Here is a 13,062-nt window from a genome sequence, read left to right as displayed (position 1 = left end):
CCATAAACGCTATTGTTTTACGCATACATTTATTTGGCTCCTAGGGCATCCTCTTGGCTAGCGAAAACATATGCATTTTGTTATAAATTGCTAGCTAGCTATCGGCTAGCTTGTGAGCCCCTGCCCGCGCACGGGAACATGAATAAGCCAAGAGTTAATTGGCACGCTCACAACACACACACACACACACACACACACACACACACACACACCCGGAACCTGGTGTATGATAGCTTTAATTAAATACTCCTGTAGAAGTATTGATTTTGTGCAGATATAATCATGTTGTCCGAAAGAGAAAAACATGTTTAGTGACTGGTTTATATGTCAAATTTATGAGTATAACTAATGACACTTCAGTTTCAGCTGAACTTGTCATCCCTTTTAAACGCTTTTTTTTTTTTTTGACAAATTAAGCAATTTCAGTAAATCCTTCAAGCTAAGCAAATCGCTGTACACAAAACAACCGTGCACAGGTTCGTCATTATAATCTATGCACTGTCCACATCTTGTAGCAAACCCCCGAAGGAGGAACTGATTAGACGCGGGCTTGTGTTTCACCGGGGACTAAATTATCATGACAACAGGTTGTTTACATCGGAAACGTACGACTGCGGAAGAGAGGCCGCTTGAAAATACCTTTGGTTGTCGAGGAACGTGTTTCCTTTCCCCGCAGTTTGAATAACTATGTTATGACAATGCTATGTCTTTTAGCTCATTTCCGTTTATAATTCATGTTTAATATGTCCCGACTCATCACGTAACGTTACTTTGCGATGTTGGTCGGCTACAGCAGCAGCTCAGAGGAGGAGAGTGAGGAGGCAGCGGCGAGCGCTCAAAGCGAAAGCTGCTCCTCACAGTGCCAAGAGGAGGAGGAGGATGGTAAGGATGGCAGCCCAGCGAGGAAGAAACCCAAAACTGAGGAACAGGTTCCTAAAGCAAGGTGTGTGTAGAGAGTGTGTGTAGGGTTGTGGCGCTGTTTTTTAAGTGAATTGTTAATATGAATTTTCAAACTATGTAGCTTTTGACATACATTTAGCAAATATGGCATGAAGTGAGCTCTCATGTTGGACTGATTCCAGCAGGCTGCCTCTTCCTGGCTGCCTGTTGGCCATGTTTCCAGAGGACGTGGACTCACAGACTGAAGAGCCCGCTCTTCATGGTGGACGCATCCGCTCCTTCAAACACGAGAGAGGCAACTGGGCCACCTATGTTTATTTGCCATGTAAGACCTACACTCATTATTGTTGGTGATCTAAGTACAAAGTCTGATCTTTTGTTTAAACTGACGCCTGTCTCCTGTCTACATCAGACCACCCTGAGGAGGAGTTCATGGAGCTGCTGGAGGAGCTGCTGTCAGCAACGAGGGCCCACGGCGTGGATTTGAGCCTGCAGGAGGAGTTCCACCTCAGCCTGTCTCAGACTGTAGTACTGAGACACCACTGGATCCAACCCTTCACACAGAGCCTCCGGACAGGCCTTGTGCACTGCAAGAGGTCCGCTAACACTAAATACCCACACAGAAGATGATTCGAGCTTATCTCCTTTTGATTTGTTCCTTATTTTCTGCTTTACACCAGCGTTAGCCATTGGATTTGCAAGGCATATACAGTGTGCACAGAAGGAAATTTGTTGGATGTAACATTCAATACAAATGATATAAAAAGAAAAGGTTTGCCACCTAAAAAAAACATCACAAAAAACAAGGCGAAAAGAAATTAAAAGATGAAGAGAAGGAAAAACAATGAGGAGAGTGCAGTTATCATTGTATCACTATAAATATAATAACTCTCCATAACAACTGTCTGAAGGCAAGTTGAAGAAAACTGCATTTGAAACAGCATCTGAGAGGATCACTTCCACTGGAGTAGGTGGAAGAGTGAAACGAATTAAGAGAAGCACGAGAGGCTGATGATAGTGGACTTTTCATTGTTGCCGTGTTTCTTGTTGCCAGGTTTGTGTGCTCAGCGGGGAGACTGAGAGTTTACTGTAACGCTGAGAGAACGAGGTACAGTCAACGCCTTTATCTGTCGCTTTCTCATAATCCAGATATACGACTTGATCACTAGCCAGGGTGCTGGAAACTAAAAACTGTCTGAGCAGTTGCCCAAATAATGAAAATACATTGAAAACCTATTAATATGTGCCTGACCTGTCTGCTGACCATCACTTTTTCGTAGTCTGAAAGCCTGTGTGTCTGTCTCTTGTCCCCTGCAGGACATTTCTGGGGATGGAAGTGTGTACTGGGCATGCTCAGCTGTTGGACCTGGTCCAATCAGTGGACAGAACAATGACAGAGTTTCGCCTGGACACTTTCTATAAGGTAACTGTTCAACATATTTGAACACACACACATTGATTTTATCTGATCAGGTCTCTAGCTGGACCCGTTTGTGTGTCACTCTGAAGCTTGAATGAGTCTTTTTCCACTGTTGAAGTGGGTTAACACAGTGAAGCACAGTGTTCAGTATATTTTTTAAATCAGTCAATGACTGATTGTAAATCTCTTTTATGTCTTAAAAATGTGAACAAATCACCCAAAAGAACCAGAGGTGGTGCAGAGCCGTAATGTTCCTTCTGATGTGTTTACAGGATCCATCTTTCCACGTGAGCCTGGCCTGGTGTGTTGGAGACATGACAGCACAGATGGAGGAGTGCATTCAGGAGCTGCAGGTACTGGGATGTCCGTCCATGTCTGTGCGTTCATTTTCATTTGAAATCATCCCACTGTTCCTCCTAACTGACAGTCAAGTCTAATTCCAGAGGTATGCTGAAGGTCCTCAGTCCGTTTTACAGTATGTTTGAAACTATACACATATTGACAGACCAGGACATCAGCTGATATTAGATACTGGGTCACTTTATTTGAAGGGGTGTGTATAACACTGACATGGCACCTGTCATGAACATGAAGGAGTTTTTCTGAACGTTTGAGTGTTCTCATTAAGTGCCATTCAGTCAATTGGGTCATTTTTAATGGAGTTAGAGTTAATTCTCTTGATGACAACAGTCAAACCTTCATAAAGTCACGTTCGTGACAGTGTCGTGTCGGTCATATGACACCCTTTCAGATAAAGTGGTACTTTTTACTGCAGCTATATTAGTATCCTCGTGCATGTTGGCTGATAAGAAACTGCAATATAAACAAGCCAAAGATATGGTTGAGGTCATTTATTAAGTATCGCTTGTTTGTCAACCAGAGACCACTGACAAGTTCATTTATTAACCCTAAATTTTTTTTACTGGTAGAGTCTGATTGATGACCACGAAGAAGGACCATTTCTTCTAAGGCTGAACTGCGTGGAGCTGCGCTGCAGGACGGGAAACAAGACCTTCTCCTTCCCTCTCGAGCCCTAATGTTCGACATGACCCCTGACCACTGGACCTTTATAGCTGTGTCCTTCTGACCCGCACGCACAAACCAGAAACGTGATCACATTAACAATGACAGAGTTAACTGATATGGTTAAAGGAAAAAGGAGCCACATTGCAAATCCAGGTGAAGGACTCACCAGATTCAATACAGCTGTCATCATCACAAAGCCTTAGGCGATCTTCTTAGAGACAAATGTTGATGGTCAGCTTACCCATTTAGTGATGGAATGACCATGTGTAGTATTCCTTTAATAAATACTGACATATGTGGCATGTTCCAACAATCAGGGCTCACTGGCAAAAATAAGGAGGAACGTGACATTATTGTGCTTTTCTACATTATTTTAATACTGTATATAAATAAAGCTGCTACTTGTTTTCTACCTAGGTTTTTTTCTTAGAGAATTATGAGTGTGAAATTATGTGTGAGAAGCTGCACATGTGAAAGGAAGTTGCAGACATACTGAAACCTCACCGCGTGGTTCCAACACGGGTCACATCTTGCCGTTCACCTCGTTGACGTGAACACAGAGGATGCAGTTAGTCATTACTTAACAGTTAAAATGACTGTTATATTGATGTCACTTCACATATCTTAAGGCTCTGCGAAGTCAACTCCGGATTCACTGTCTGTGTAGTTCACTGAGTTGACATCCTGGTGACACATCGCTCTAGTGTCCCAGAGCAGAAAATCAAATGTATTTTTAAGTCTGTGAATGAAGAGTATATCAGGGGGATTTACTACACAAAGAAAAGGCTGAATATTGGAAATATTTACTCTGTAGAAGGCAACACATGTTTATGACACACATTTATGATAGTCCACAGCAGATATGAGCATATCATCTTGGTGTGGCCCACAGAGGGCTCGATGGCACGATACAATCACTCAGGTCAGAGAGATTCTGGCTGAATGTCGACAAGGACAGGGAGTCAGGTTTGAAACTCTGCACTCAGAACTTTTCGAGTCTGTCTAAACAGAAAGGAAGGGACAAATAATCAACAGTCAAGAAAAAAAAAAGAGATTTATACCATAAAACAAAAGTCCCTGTGTAAATCACCCGGTTTAAACCAAGCCTGGGCAAAAAAACATGTATAGAACCATGAACATGTACAGTGCAGGACGTGGAAAGTGAAGAGAAAGAGCTCAAGATAGCAGGTCATTTACTTCTACAACACACATGAATGCTAGAACACGGATTCCGACGGTCTCATTTCACAGTGAGCAGAATTGAAAATTCATTTGTTTAAACTCTTCAAAATTTGAGCTTAAAAGCTCAACCTCAGAAACACTGAGAGGTCCACTTACTGGATGTCCCACTGCTTTTACCTACATCTCATGATCTTCATCAGCAGCTAACATCACAGAGCCTAAGCACGGACATTTGGTCTGAAGTGTGGACAGGAAAACTCCATTCACCGATGAAGACCATGAGATGCTGTTGAAAGCACTGGAAAAAGCTATTAATTAGACCTTGCGCTCAGATTTTTTGGCCAAATCTTTTGGTTTCACTGTTGAGTCAAACAGTCATTTTGACAAAAAGATTCAGCTTCCAGATCCCAGGGTTGGTTCCAGTCCCACAGCACATGACTTGTGATATGGACAACACAATAAAACCAAAGTCCTTCAACAACTTGACTGTATAAAAAAAAATTACAAGAGCTCAAATGAGATCATATGACAGAAAAACTGAACAAGCTGTTTTGGTTAAAGTCTACTTCGGTCTGTTATCTGAACATACACCAAACACGACCATGTGACCTGTTGCTCTGAGAAGGATACGAATGCATCATGTGCTTTAGCTTTTAGCCAAACAACATTACAACATTAGAGCTGAAGGAGTTCAGAAATCTCTTTCACAACATTAATAAAAAGACCTTTGATTAGTAAGTCAGAAAGTTTCGTATACAAGACGTCCCTGCACACACAGGTTCTTTATCATAACATGAATTTAGTAGGTAAAATCTCGGGTTCTTTGAAAGCTGAGACCAATATAAAAGTAAATGTATTTAGGCTTAAACAGTAAACAGCCTGACATTAAGTAGAATTATGCTATAAAATTCATTTTAAAACTTTGATTCGGCATTTGTTCTACAAAACTTCAATACTTTTTCTGAAGCCGCGTGGTGTGTACGGGGGAATATTTGGCAGTCAATGTCCAGAGAGACAGGCGAGATGAGTCTGTCCTGTCCTTCATTGTGTGTGTCAGAATAGAGTTTAAATATTACAGTGTGTGTGTGTGTGTGTGTGTGTGATTAAAGCCATCAGTCCGTCACTTTCTGCAGCATCACGGGGAGAACAGCACAGTCTTGATGTAAGCCACGGTCGTGAAGTTCAGCAACATGTTCACATGTTCGTTCCCTGGAAGCTCTCTTAACGTCACAGGCTGTTTTTGCTTCCCTATCCACCGCCTGCACTGCACGGCGCTCTGCAGGTTCACGGTCCCGTCCCCGTCGCCGTACACCACGGTGGGCTCCACGTCGGGGAACTTGTCGGAGTACTGGAAGGCCTCCGATGTGGGGATGCCGCTGCCGTACAAGCAGTGAACGGCCACGCCGGGGGGCGTGAGGTCGGTCACCAGGGGCTCTGTGTCCTGTCGCATCAGCCAGCCGTCCTCAAAACCAATGTCTGAGTAGAGGCGCTTGTAGTCCAGCACAGTGTAGTTGACGGCAGGCGTCTGCACCAAGACCTGGTGGTGGATGGGTAGGAATTATTTCTCAGTTGACTGTAATTATATTTTCATCATAGATAGTCTACCTTCCATCCTAGAGTTTCTAAAGCTAAATGTTGAACAAAACATTTATTTTGATAACCTACACCACCGCCTGTTGGCTGGTGGTGCATTATGTGCACTACCAGCTCCTGATGGAAGTGTCTGGCTCTTCAGCTGGACGGGTAGCAGACACTGGGGTTATCAGAGCTTTTCTACTAAAGAAAGCTACCTGCTACAGCACCAAAAAATGCTAAAAGATGCTAAAATGCTTCATAGAGCTTGGGGGAGTGATGTTTCGACTGTTGACAGATACTAAACGCCACTAAAGCCAAGAGAGGTGGACAAATGAGAGAAGAGACAAAGACAGAGAGAAAGACAGGCACGATGAAATGAACGTCTCCCTACTGTCAAAGACAATAGTGAACGCCTTTCAACGAACATACACACACACACCTGATCTTTGGGCCAGGAGTGGGCATAGGGGAGCAGCCAGGAGGTGGAGACAGCAGAACGTTGCTGGGAGCGGATCTTCAAGGGGCTGATCACGGGGATGCGGTTATTATCACCTGTCGGCAGAGAAAAGGAACCAGTGACAGAGAACAGAAACTGAGCTAAACAATTCCAGCCACACACCCCAAACCAACGAGGAGTTTCACTGTGAGACACTACTCATTTCCTGAGAGACGGACTGTATACAGTATATTGTAATGCACAGTATTGTTTAATCCACCGTGTGTCAGGGTAACAGACAGGACAGGGCGGGGAAATATTTACCAACACATAGGACCTGATGTAACTGTCTGTCATGCAATTTGGTCTTTGCAGTTGTGAAGTAAACTAGCGGAGGAACAAAGGGTGGCTGAGAGCAGCTGCTGTACTTTATTTAACTACCAAATATAATAGATAAGAGGCAAACATATTAAAGTTAGCTGCCAATCCTTTGTAAGTGTGGGTATGAGTGTGTACTACTCATGCAGTTTAGAATGAGAAAGAGCCGACTGTGCTCACCCAGCTGACATCACTTAGTAGTTATTGTTTTTTTGTCATTTGAGGCACGTGCAACCGCCTCTTATTTCCTGCTGTCCTTATGCCTCCTAAAGTGTCGCTCACAAGATTTTGATGGCAGTAAATATGCTCTCACGTCGATGTTGTAACGTTTAGCGGCCTTTTTAAATTTAGGTAACGTATGTGTTGCACTTCCACCAGCTTCCCTCCGCTTCACTTCCTCTTTTCATTTGAGACTGTTCTCTGGAAAGTTCTGCCTGTTCTTCACACCACTTACATTTCAGTTTTTTTTCTGTATGTGACGTTATTGACGTTATGTTACTTTAAGTGTAAAGCGTGTGCACGTGTGTGTGGCAGGGCTGCTGACTCTGCGATGGCTCTGTGTCTCTACTTCTACAGTTACGTGGGTAAATGCTGGACTATCCTGTATTGTAATATAATTCATAACATGTATTTTGGGTTACTGTGCTCTCCTCTTTCTTCTTTTCATTCTGGCCTTTTCCTGGGTTTTGCAGGGAGAGCGCAGTTCTTGTCTGATACAAAGCATCACGCAGAGTTAAACCTGCTACATAAGCACACGGAAACAGTTTCCGTAATACGGTTCCATCTCTTACCAGAAGTGAGCACGCGAAGGGTCTTGGCCACCCCCGCCCACGGTGGTCCCAAAGAGACGAAAGCTTTGATGTATTTGTCTTTCCAGGCCTGTGGCTGCTGGTTGAGGAAGTACAAGGTGTACATGTTGCCCATGCTGTGGGCGATGAGCACCACGGGCCCGCCAGCCTTCTCCGCCATCTCTTCGATCATCTGCTGCAGCGCCAGGAAATACTCTTTATTCTCATCTGATAGAGGAGAAAAGAACAGAGAAGATGAATAAACACGTTATGAAAGTCCCGGCATTTTCACGATGAGGCTGGAGTTTGAGTCCTTCCTGGTTTGGACAGAAAAGCTCCAACAGGAGTTGAAAAATGTGGCCTGATGGGTAAAGGTCCCCATACTTCCCCTGGTTAAAAGCACGTGCTCAAATTTATATACAGCATCATCCAATCTTTTGTGCCCACATATCATGTCATTAGCGCTGATGCACTACACTAAAAGACGTAAATCCTGTTCATTCTTCGGGCTGTGAACCATTTCAAGTACTAAATGATTCTTTAAAAGCGCAGTCAATCACAGAAATGCACTGCATGGCTGCAATGAGTCATTCGTTCAGTTTGTGTGAGTCACATACTATAAATGTGCCAGTTGTTTTAACCCTCAGACCACAGACAGGTTCTCCAAATACCAGCTAAAGAGCTTTACTGCAGCACGTCTGTCCTCGTGAGGAGCAGCTACACGAGCCAGACGAGTCTCATGTGTGCTTAAAGCCAGTTTGACTACCTCTTGAGACTGAAAACCATAAGAACCAGAAAGTGTATTTCGGTTTTACAGGTGACGGTCACATCATCCATGAGCTAGAATAAAGGTTCAGGGGACGAAAGCAAGTCATCCTCCGCGTAGACCTGGTTTCGTGTCTGAGCGTGTGTGTGTGTGGCTGCTTACTGGGGGCTTTCCTCCAATCATAGGGAGCTCCTCTGACGTCATCATCTCTGGTGTAGCCCCACTCTACCAGTGCCTGCACTATAGTAAAGAAATACATGCCTACAAGAGAAGAAGAAAACAAAGCATTACACATTTCAGTCTGACAAAGTAATCACTTTCTTGTTTGTCTATCTTTATGAGGACCCGATGTTGAGAGTGGGGATGTTTTTGGAAACCGGGGACATTTTGCCCAGTTCTCACTTCTTTTGGTTTTTTGGACCTTCAACTCACCCACACTGCGTTTACTGGGGTCCAGATACTCCAGTGAATACGTCTGTCCGAACCCTGGGACACGAATGTCCACACCTGGCGGGGACGAGGTGGCATGTGTGGTCCTGTTGTAGATGAGCCTGGACACACACACACACACACACACACACACACACACACACACACACACACACAATGTGATCAGTGTCACTTCTGCATCTGTGGTGAACCTCACGTTCACAAATACTTTGTACTACAAGGCTACACTTCCTGTTTTAACTGACCATGGCTCCACCTTGTTAGCTCCGTGTGAGAACGATCTCATGTGGATGTGACCAGATTTCTGGGTTTGCCAAGCAGAAGCAATCATTTGAGGAAAATACTTTCAAACTACCATGACGCTGAGATTTATCAAAAGCTACAAATCTGTTCATGCTCAATAAGTAGACTGACTGGATCTTTCTAAAACAAACTCGAATCTGGATTATTATTTTTCTAAATGACAAGCATTAAATCTCTGAATTATGCCTTAATTTGTCAGAATGTATTGAAGTTATTTCACTAAAGCTGTCAATCTGTGACTCAGACAGTCGCTTCGTTTCCATTTAGCCTGACGCACCTCAACATGTACAAACTGGCGGCGTGACTCTCACGTCCCACCCACATACTGTTAGTTTGTCATTAAAGTAGCCTCGATTCAGGGTGAAATTATTTACTTGGATTAAAACAGGGCTTTATTCTTAATATGTGAGTAACTGACTTTGAAAAAGGCTGGTCTGGTATGACCAGTTGGTCAAAATATGGTGGAACTGACATTACTGAGGCAGTTTGCTGACTTACTGTCTCGTCTTTCCTCGCTCTGCTGTATAAACTATGTTTTAGCATTTACCATTATCCTGTAAATGGCACTTGCGGACATGGTGGCCACTGTTCAGCAAAAGTTACATGAGCCAGCTTGAGAGCCTCTTATTCACAGTTAGCCGGACCTTTCAAGATTAACCCCATAAACCCCAAAATGTATTAAAGACACTTGCATCGTAATTGGTGCATACACTTAAATTCAAACAATCAATTTTAATTTGGACAGTTTAGAAATTATTGGTAACTGCAATGTGTTTGAGGAGGTCCCAGAGCTTTAAATGAACTAAAGTGCCTCCGTTTTTTTTTTGTCTATGAACACAGTGCCACGCCTGCCACTCGGGTAAATCCAATCACATGATCAGCTGGCATGTGTGTTGATCATGGTTTACACTCTATTCACATGTTGCCTTCATTTCAAAAGAAAAGCCCGCCATTGATCAAGACAATTTAGTGCAAGATTAGCAAATCATTCCCGTAACTGAAGAGGAAGTTAGAAGACTGGATTAGTGAAGCTAAAAAGGGACCAGAGCAATAATTCAACATTATTGCAAAATGGCTTTCTTGAAGTTCTCATTTTGAGAAAACCTGCAGCTCACAGTTCGAAATGAAAAACAATAACGACACATAAACCACATCTATCCTCTGGAAATGACAGGATTTTGCTCACTAACAGGTCATATGACATGATAAGCCCACCAGCTGAAATAAAGACTCACTCAGGGTCTTTTTTTAAGTTGACTGCTGATGGACACATCAAAGGAATACTATCTGACCCTTTGTCTCCTTCTACACCTTGTTGATTAATGGAGGCTACAAAGGTCACTGCAGCTTGATAGCTGTTCACAGACTGTCAACTGGGTCGTCGACCCCATCCACCTCCCTCCCTTATCCGTTTGACAGCACTTCCACGAATTTGCAGTTTTGGAATTTGCACCATAGAATGTTTTCACAAAAATCAAGCGTTCCCATAAGAAGACACAATAGTTGAACCCGTTTGGTCACCTTTACCACAGAATCATCAACATAAAAAGTTAAAACACATCTTATGCATTTGAGGCAGACAGATTCATCAGTGCCTGACCCACACAGGCAGAGAAACCCACGTCATACCTTATGTTGTCTATCCAACAGTCTATGGCTACAGGGACCAGCAGCTCCAGGTTGAGCCACAGAGTGAAGAAGGAGTCCGTCTTCTTATAACAGATGTAATGGACCACACTGGGTTTATCCAGCTTCGCCTCCAACTGGTTTCCCAGATCCCCCGGAACTGCAACAGGCGACATCAGCAATCAGTCACATATCTGCAACATCATGGTCACTGCAGTGCTATGAAAGGTATCAAAACCTCATCTTTGGATTTACACGTGACTTTCCATCTAAATGGAAATTGGTTGAACACTAAGTGTGAACTTAGTAGCATTTACATCTGAATATTTCCATTCTGATCTTTTCTTTTCACATTATTATTATTATTTTTTTTATAGCTTTTCTGCTTTATTAGAATGGTGACAGCTGGAGAGACACAGGAAAGGCAGGGGAGAGAGAGGATGACATGCAGCAGAGGGGCTGGGCTGGAACTGAACCTGTGGCCCTGCAGGAAGCACTCAGCACGCTCACTGGTTTCATTTTCTGGAAGTCAGTTCTGATTAAATTGAAAATGTTTTCCCCTAGTGACTACATGGTCTGTGTTTTCTCTCCTTTAGCTCTTAGTTGAGCACTCTATCCTGCTCTAAAACATCTGCACAGTTGGACAGGCTCTTCTGGTCGCCTCGCTGTCAGTGTAACACAAAAGTACAGAAACCAAGCAGCGGCTTTTGTCTGGAACTCTTAATATTCCGCTGCTTAACCACAAGCACAAACAAAAAGCAGGAGATCACTTCAGGTCAAGCAGTTACACAGACTTTTATCTCGGCTGCATGAAGTCAGACGGGCTGTGGTTGAAACATGGTCAAACACAGATAAGAGTCCTCTAAACCCAAGACCCCTTCAATGATGGAGTGGAAGCAGAGGAATCGCAGATATTTAAACTGGTAATGCCTGTTATTGTATGGCTATTAACCTGGATTATGACTTTAATTACTTTATTGATAGATTAAACAGAGCCTGGACAGGTCTAGTCTCAGACTTCCTCAGTATCCTGAGAATTTAATTGGCTGCTGAGCTCAAGAGTCATCTGTTCCAACTCAGTCATATGATCAGAGGACTGCTGACGGTAAACCAACGACAACTCAGCAACCTGCAGCATGTCTGCGGACAAAAAGGTTCAAATATACACTAAATCTCGCAAATACCTGCCAGCATTAGTGAGGTAACCAGTAACGAGTGCCTTTTTTCCTGACAGTCCTCCATACATAAGTTCCTTTCCTCGACAATGGCCGACCAATCCCCATTCACAAACATGGAAATGTACAGACGCCTTCATTGAAAGTGGCATTATATTCTCAACAGACGATAATTAAATACATTTTCAGAGTCAATGGGAACATGTTTTCGATACAGCACAAACCTAATACTTAAAGTCACATATCTTCAAATAAAATTCGACATACAGTCTGGTACTGACCGCTCTGATGGACGAATGGCTGAGTGTTTTGGTGGAAGACGATAACAGGACCAACAGGCCAAACACAGACAAAAGTTGGTAATTTAAAAGACGCACAAACAACTGGATGAATATGTGTTAGCCGAATTTAACACTGCTAAAATACCGATTAGAAAAGGGTCGAATCTTACTCTGAGCTTGGTATAATGTTGGCGACAAGCCAATAGAGCATAAATTGATTTGATTGTGAATGGAAACTGGCCTATCCTGAACATCGCCCAGCATCGCTAGCTGCTGAGCTGAGGGGGTACAGTGAAGTTGCGCAATTATTTACCGACAAACAGAATGTAAACACGAGTAAAACACTAAAGAAAACACTTACTGAGGACGACTGGAGGTCTCGGGGGCTGACAAGGCTTGTGGCCGATACATTTCTCCAACGGTCTCCCGCTGCTCCCAGCCGACAACAGCAACAATAACAAACCGACTTGGAGCAGCGAAGAGAAGGCGGTTATCCGGTGCCAAGCCGCCATGGCTCCCGATGTCTCATAGCCAACCGGCCATGGTCGCCTCCTCGCTGTGTGTAGATCTGCAGTGAAGAGTGTTGTTTGTTGTTTGCATGCGGTTAAAGCCCACTGATGTGCTTTCACGCAACGTAAACGTTGACTGAGGCGACGATCACGAGGTCTAGATTACACAGCAATCCATCCCGCAACTCAATTCCAGCAATCAAGTCACAAGTAATCGACCGAGGATGTAATCGGCCAGAGAGGAGAG

At 43.5% G+C, this 13,062-nt stretch overlaps 2 protein-coding genes across 3 annotated transcripts; one reads left to right on the top strand and one right to left on the bottom strand.

Annotated features, from left to right (window-relative positions):
* The first annotated feature begins 131 nt into the window (after positions 1 to 131).
* On the top strand, positions 132 to 3,758 carry usb1 (U6 snRNA biogenesis 1). 2 transcript variants are annotated; one of them, XM_076732655.1, is made up of 7 exons: positions 132 to 943; positions 1,086 to 1,225; positions 1,313 to 1,496; positions 1,955 to 2,008; positions 2,218 to 2,323; positions 2,593 to 2,673; positions 3,250 to 3,758. In XM_076732655.1, exons 1-7 carry the CDS (start codon positions 777 to 779, stop codon positions 3,355 to 3,357), a joined length of 840 nt encoding a protein of 279 aa, XP_076588770.1. In that variant the 5' UTR covers positions 132 to 776; the 3' UTR covers positions 3,358 to 3,758. The 2 variants fall into 2 exon arrangements, with proteins under 2 accessions (XP_076588770.1, XP_076588769.1); XM_076732654.1 differs by having other exon boundaries at positions 595 to 943; positions 1,083 to 1,225.
* Positions 3,759 to 4,133: 375 nt separating this feature from the next.
* pla2g15 (phospholipase A2, group XV) lies at positions 4,134 to 13,041 on the bottom strand. The gene is made up of 7 exons (XM_076732653.1): positions 12,668 to 13,041; positions 10,854 to 11,010; positions 8,904 to 9,022; positions 8,634 to 8,732; positions 7,709 to 7,933; positions 6,543 to 6,655; positions 4,134 to 6,065 (listed from the first exon to the last, which is right to left on the bottom strand). Exons 1-7 carry the CDS (start codon positions 12,816 to 12,818, stop codon positions 5,664 to 5,666), a joined length of 1,266 nt encoding a protein of 421 aa, XP_076588768.1. The 5' UTR covers positions 12,819 to 13,041; the 3' UTR covers positions 4,134 to 5,663.
* Between the last annotated feature and the right edge of the window lie 21 nt (positions 13,042 to 13,062).

The sequence above is a fragment of the Chaetodon auriga genome, chromosome 6, assembly GCF_051107435.1.
Source record: "Chaetodon auriga isolate fChaAug3 chromosome 6, fChaAug3.hap1, whole genome shotgun sequence".
Lineage (NCBI taxonomy): Eukaryota > Metazoa > Chordata > Actinopteri > Chaetodontiformes > Chaetodontidae > Chaetodon > Chaetodon auriga.
This window is presented reverse-complemented; position numbering and strand designations above follow the sequence as displayed.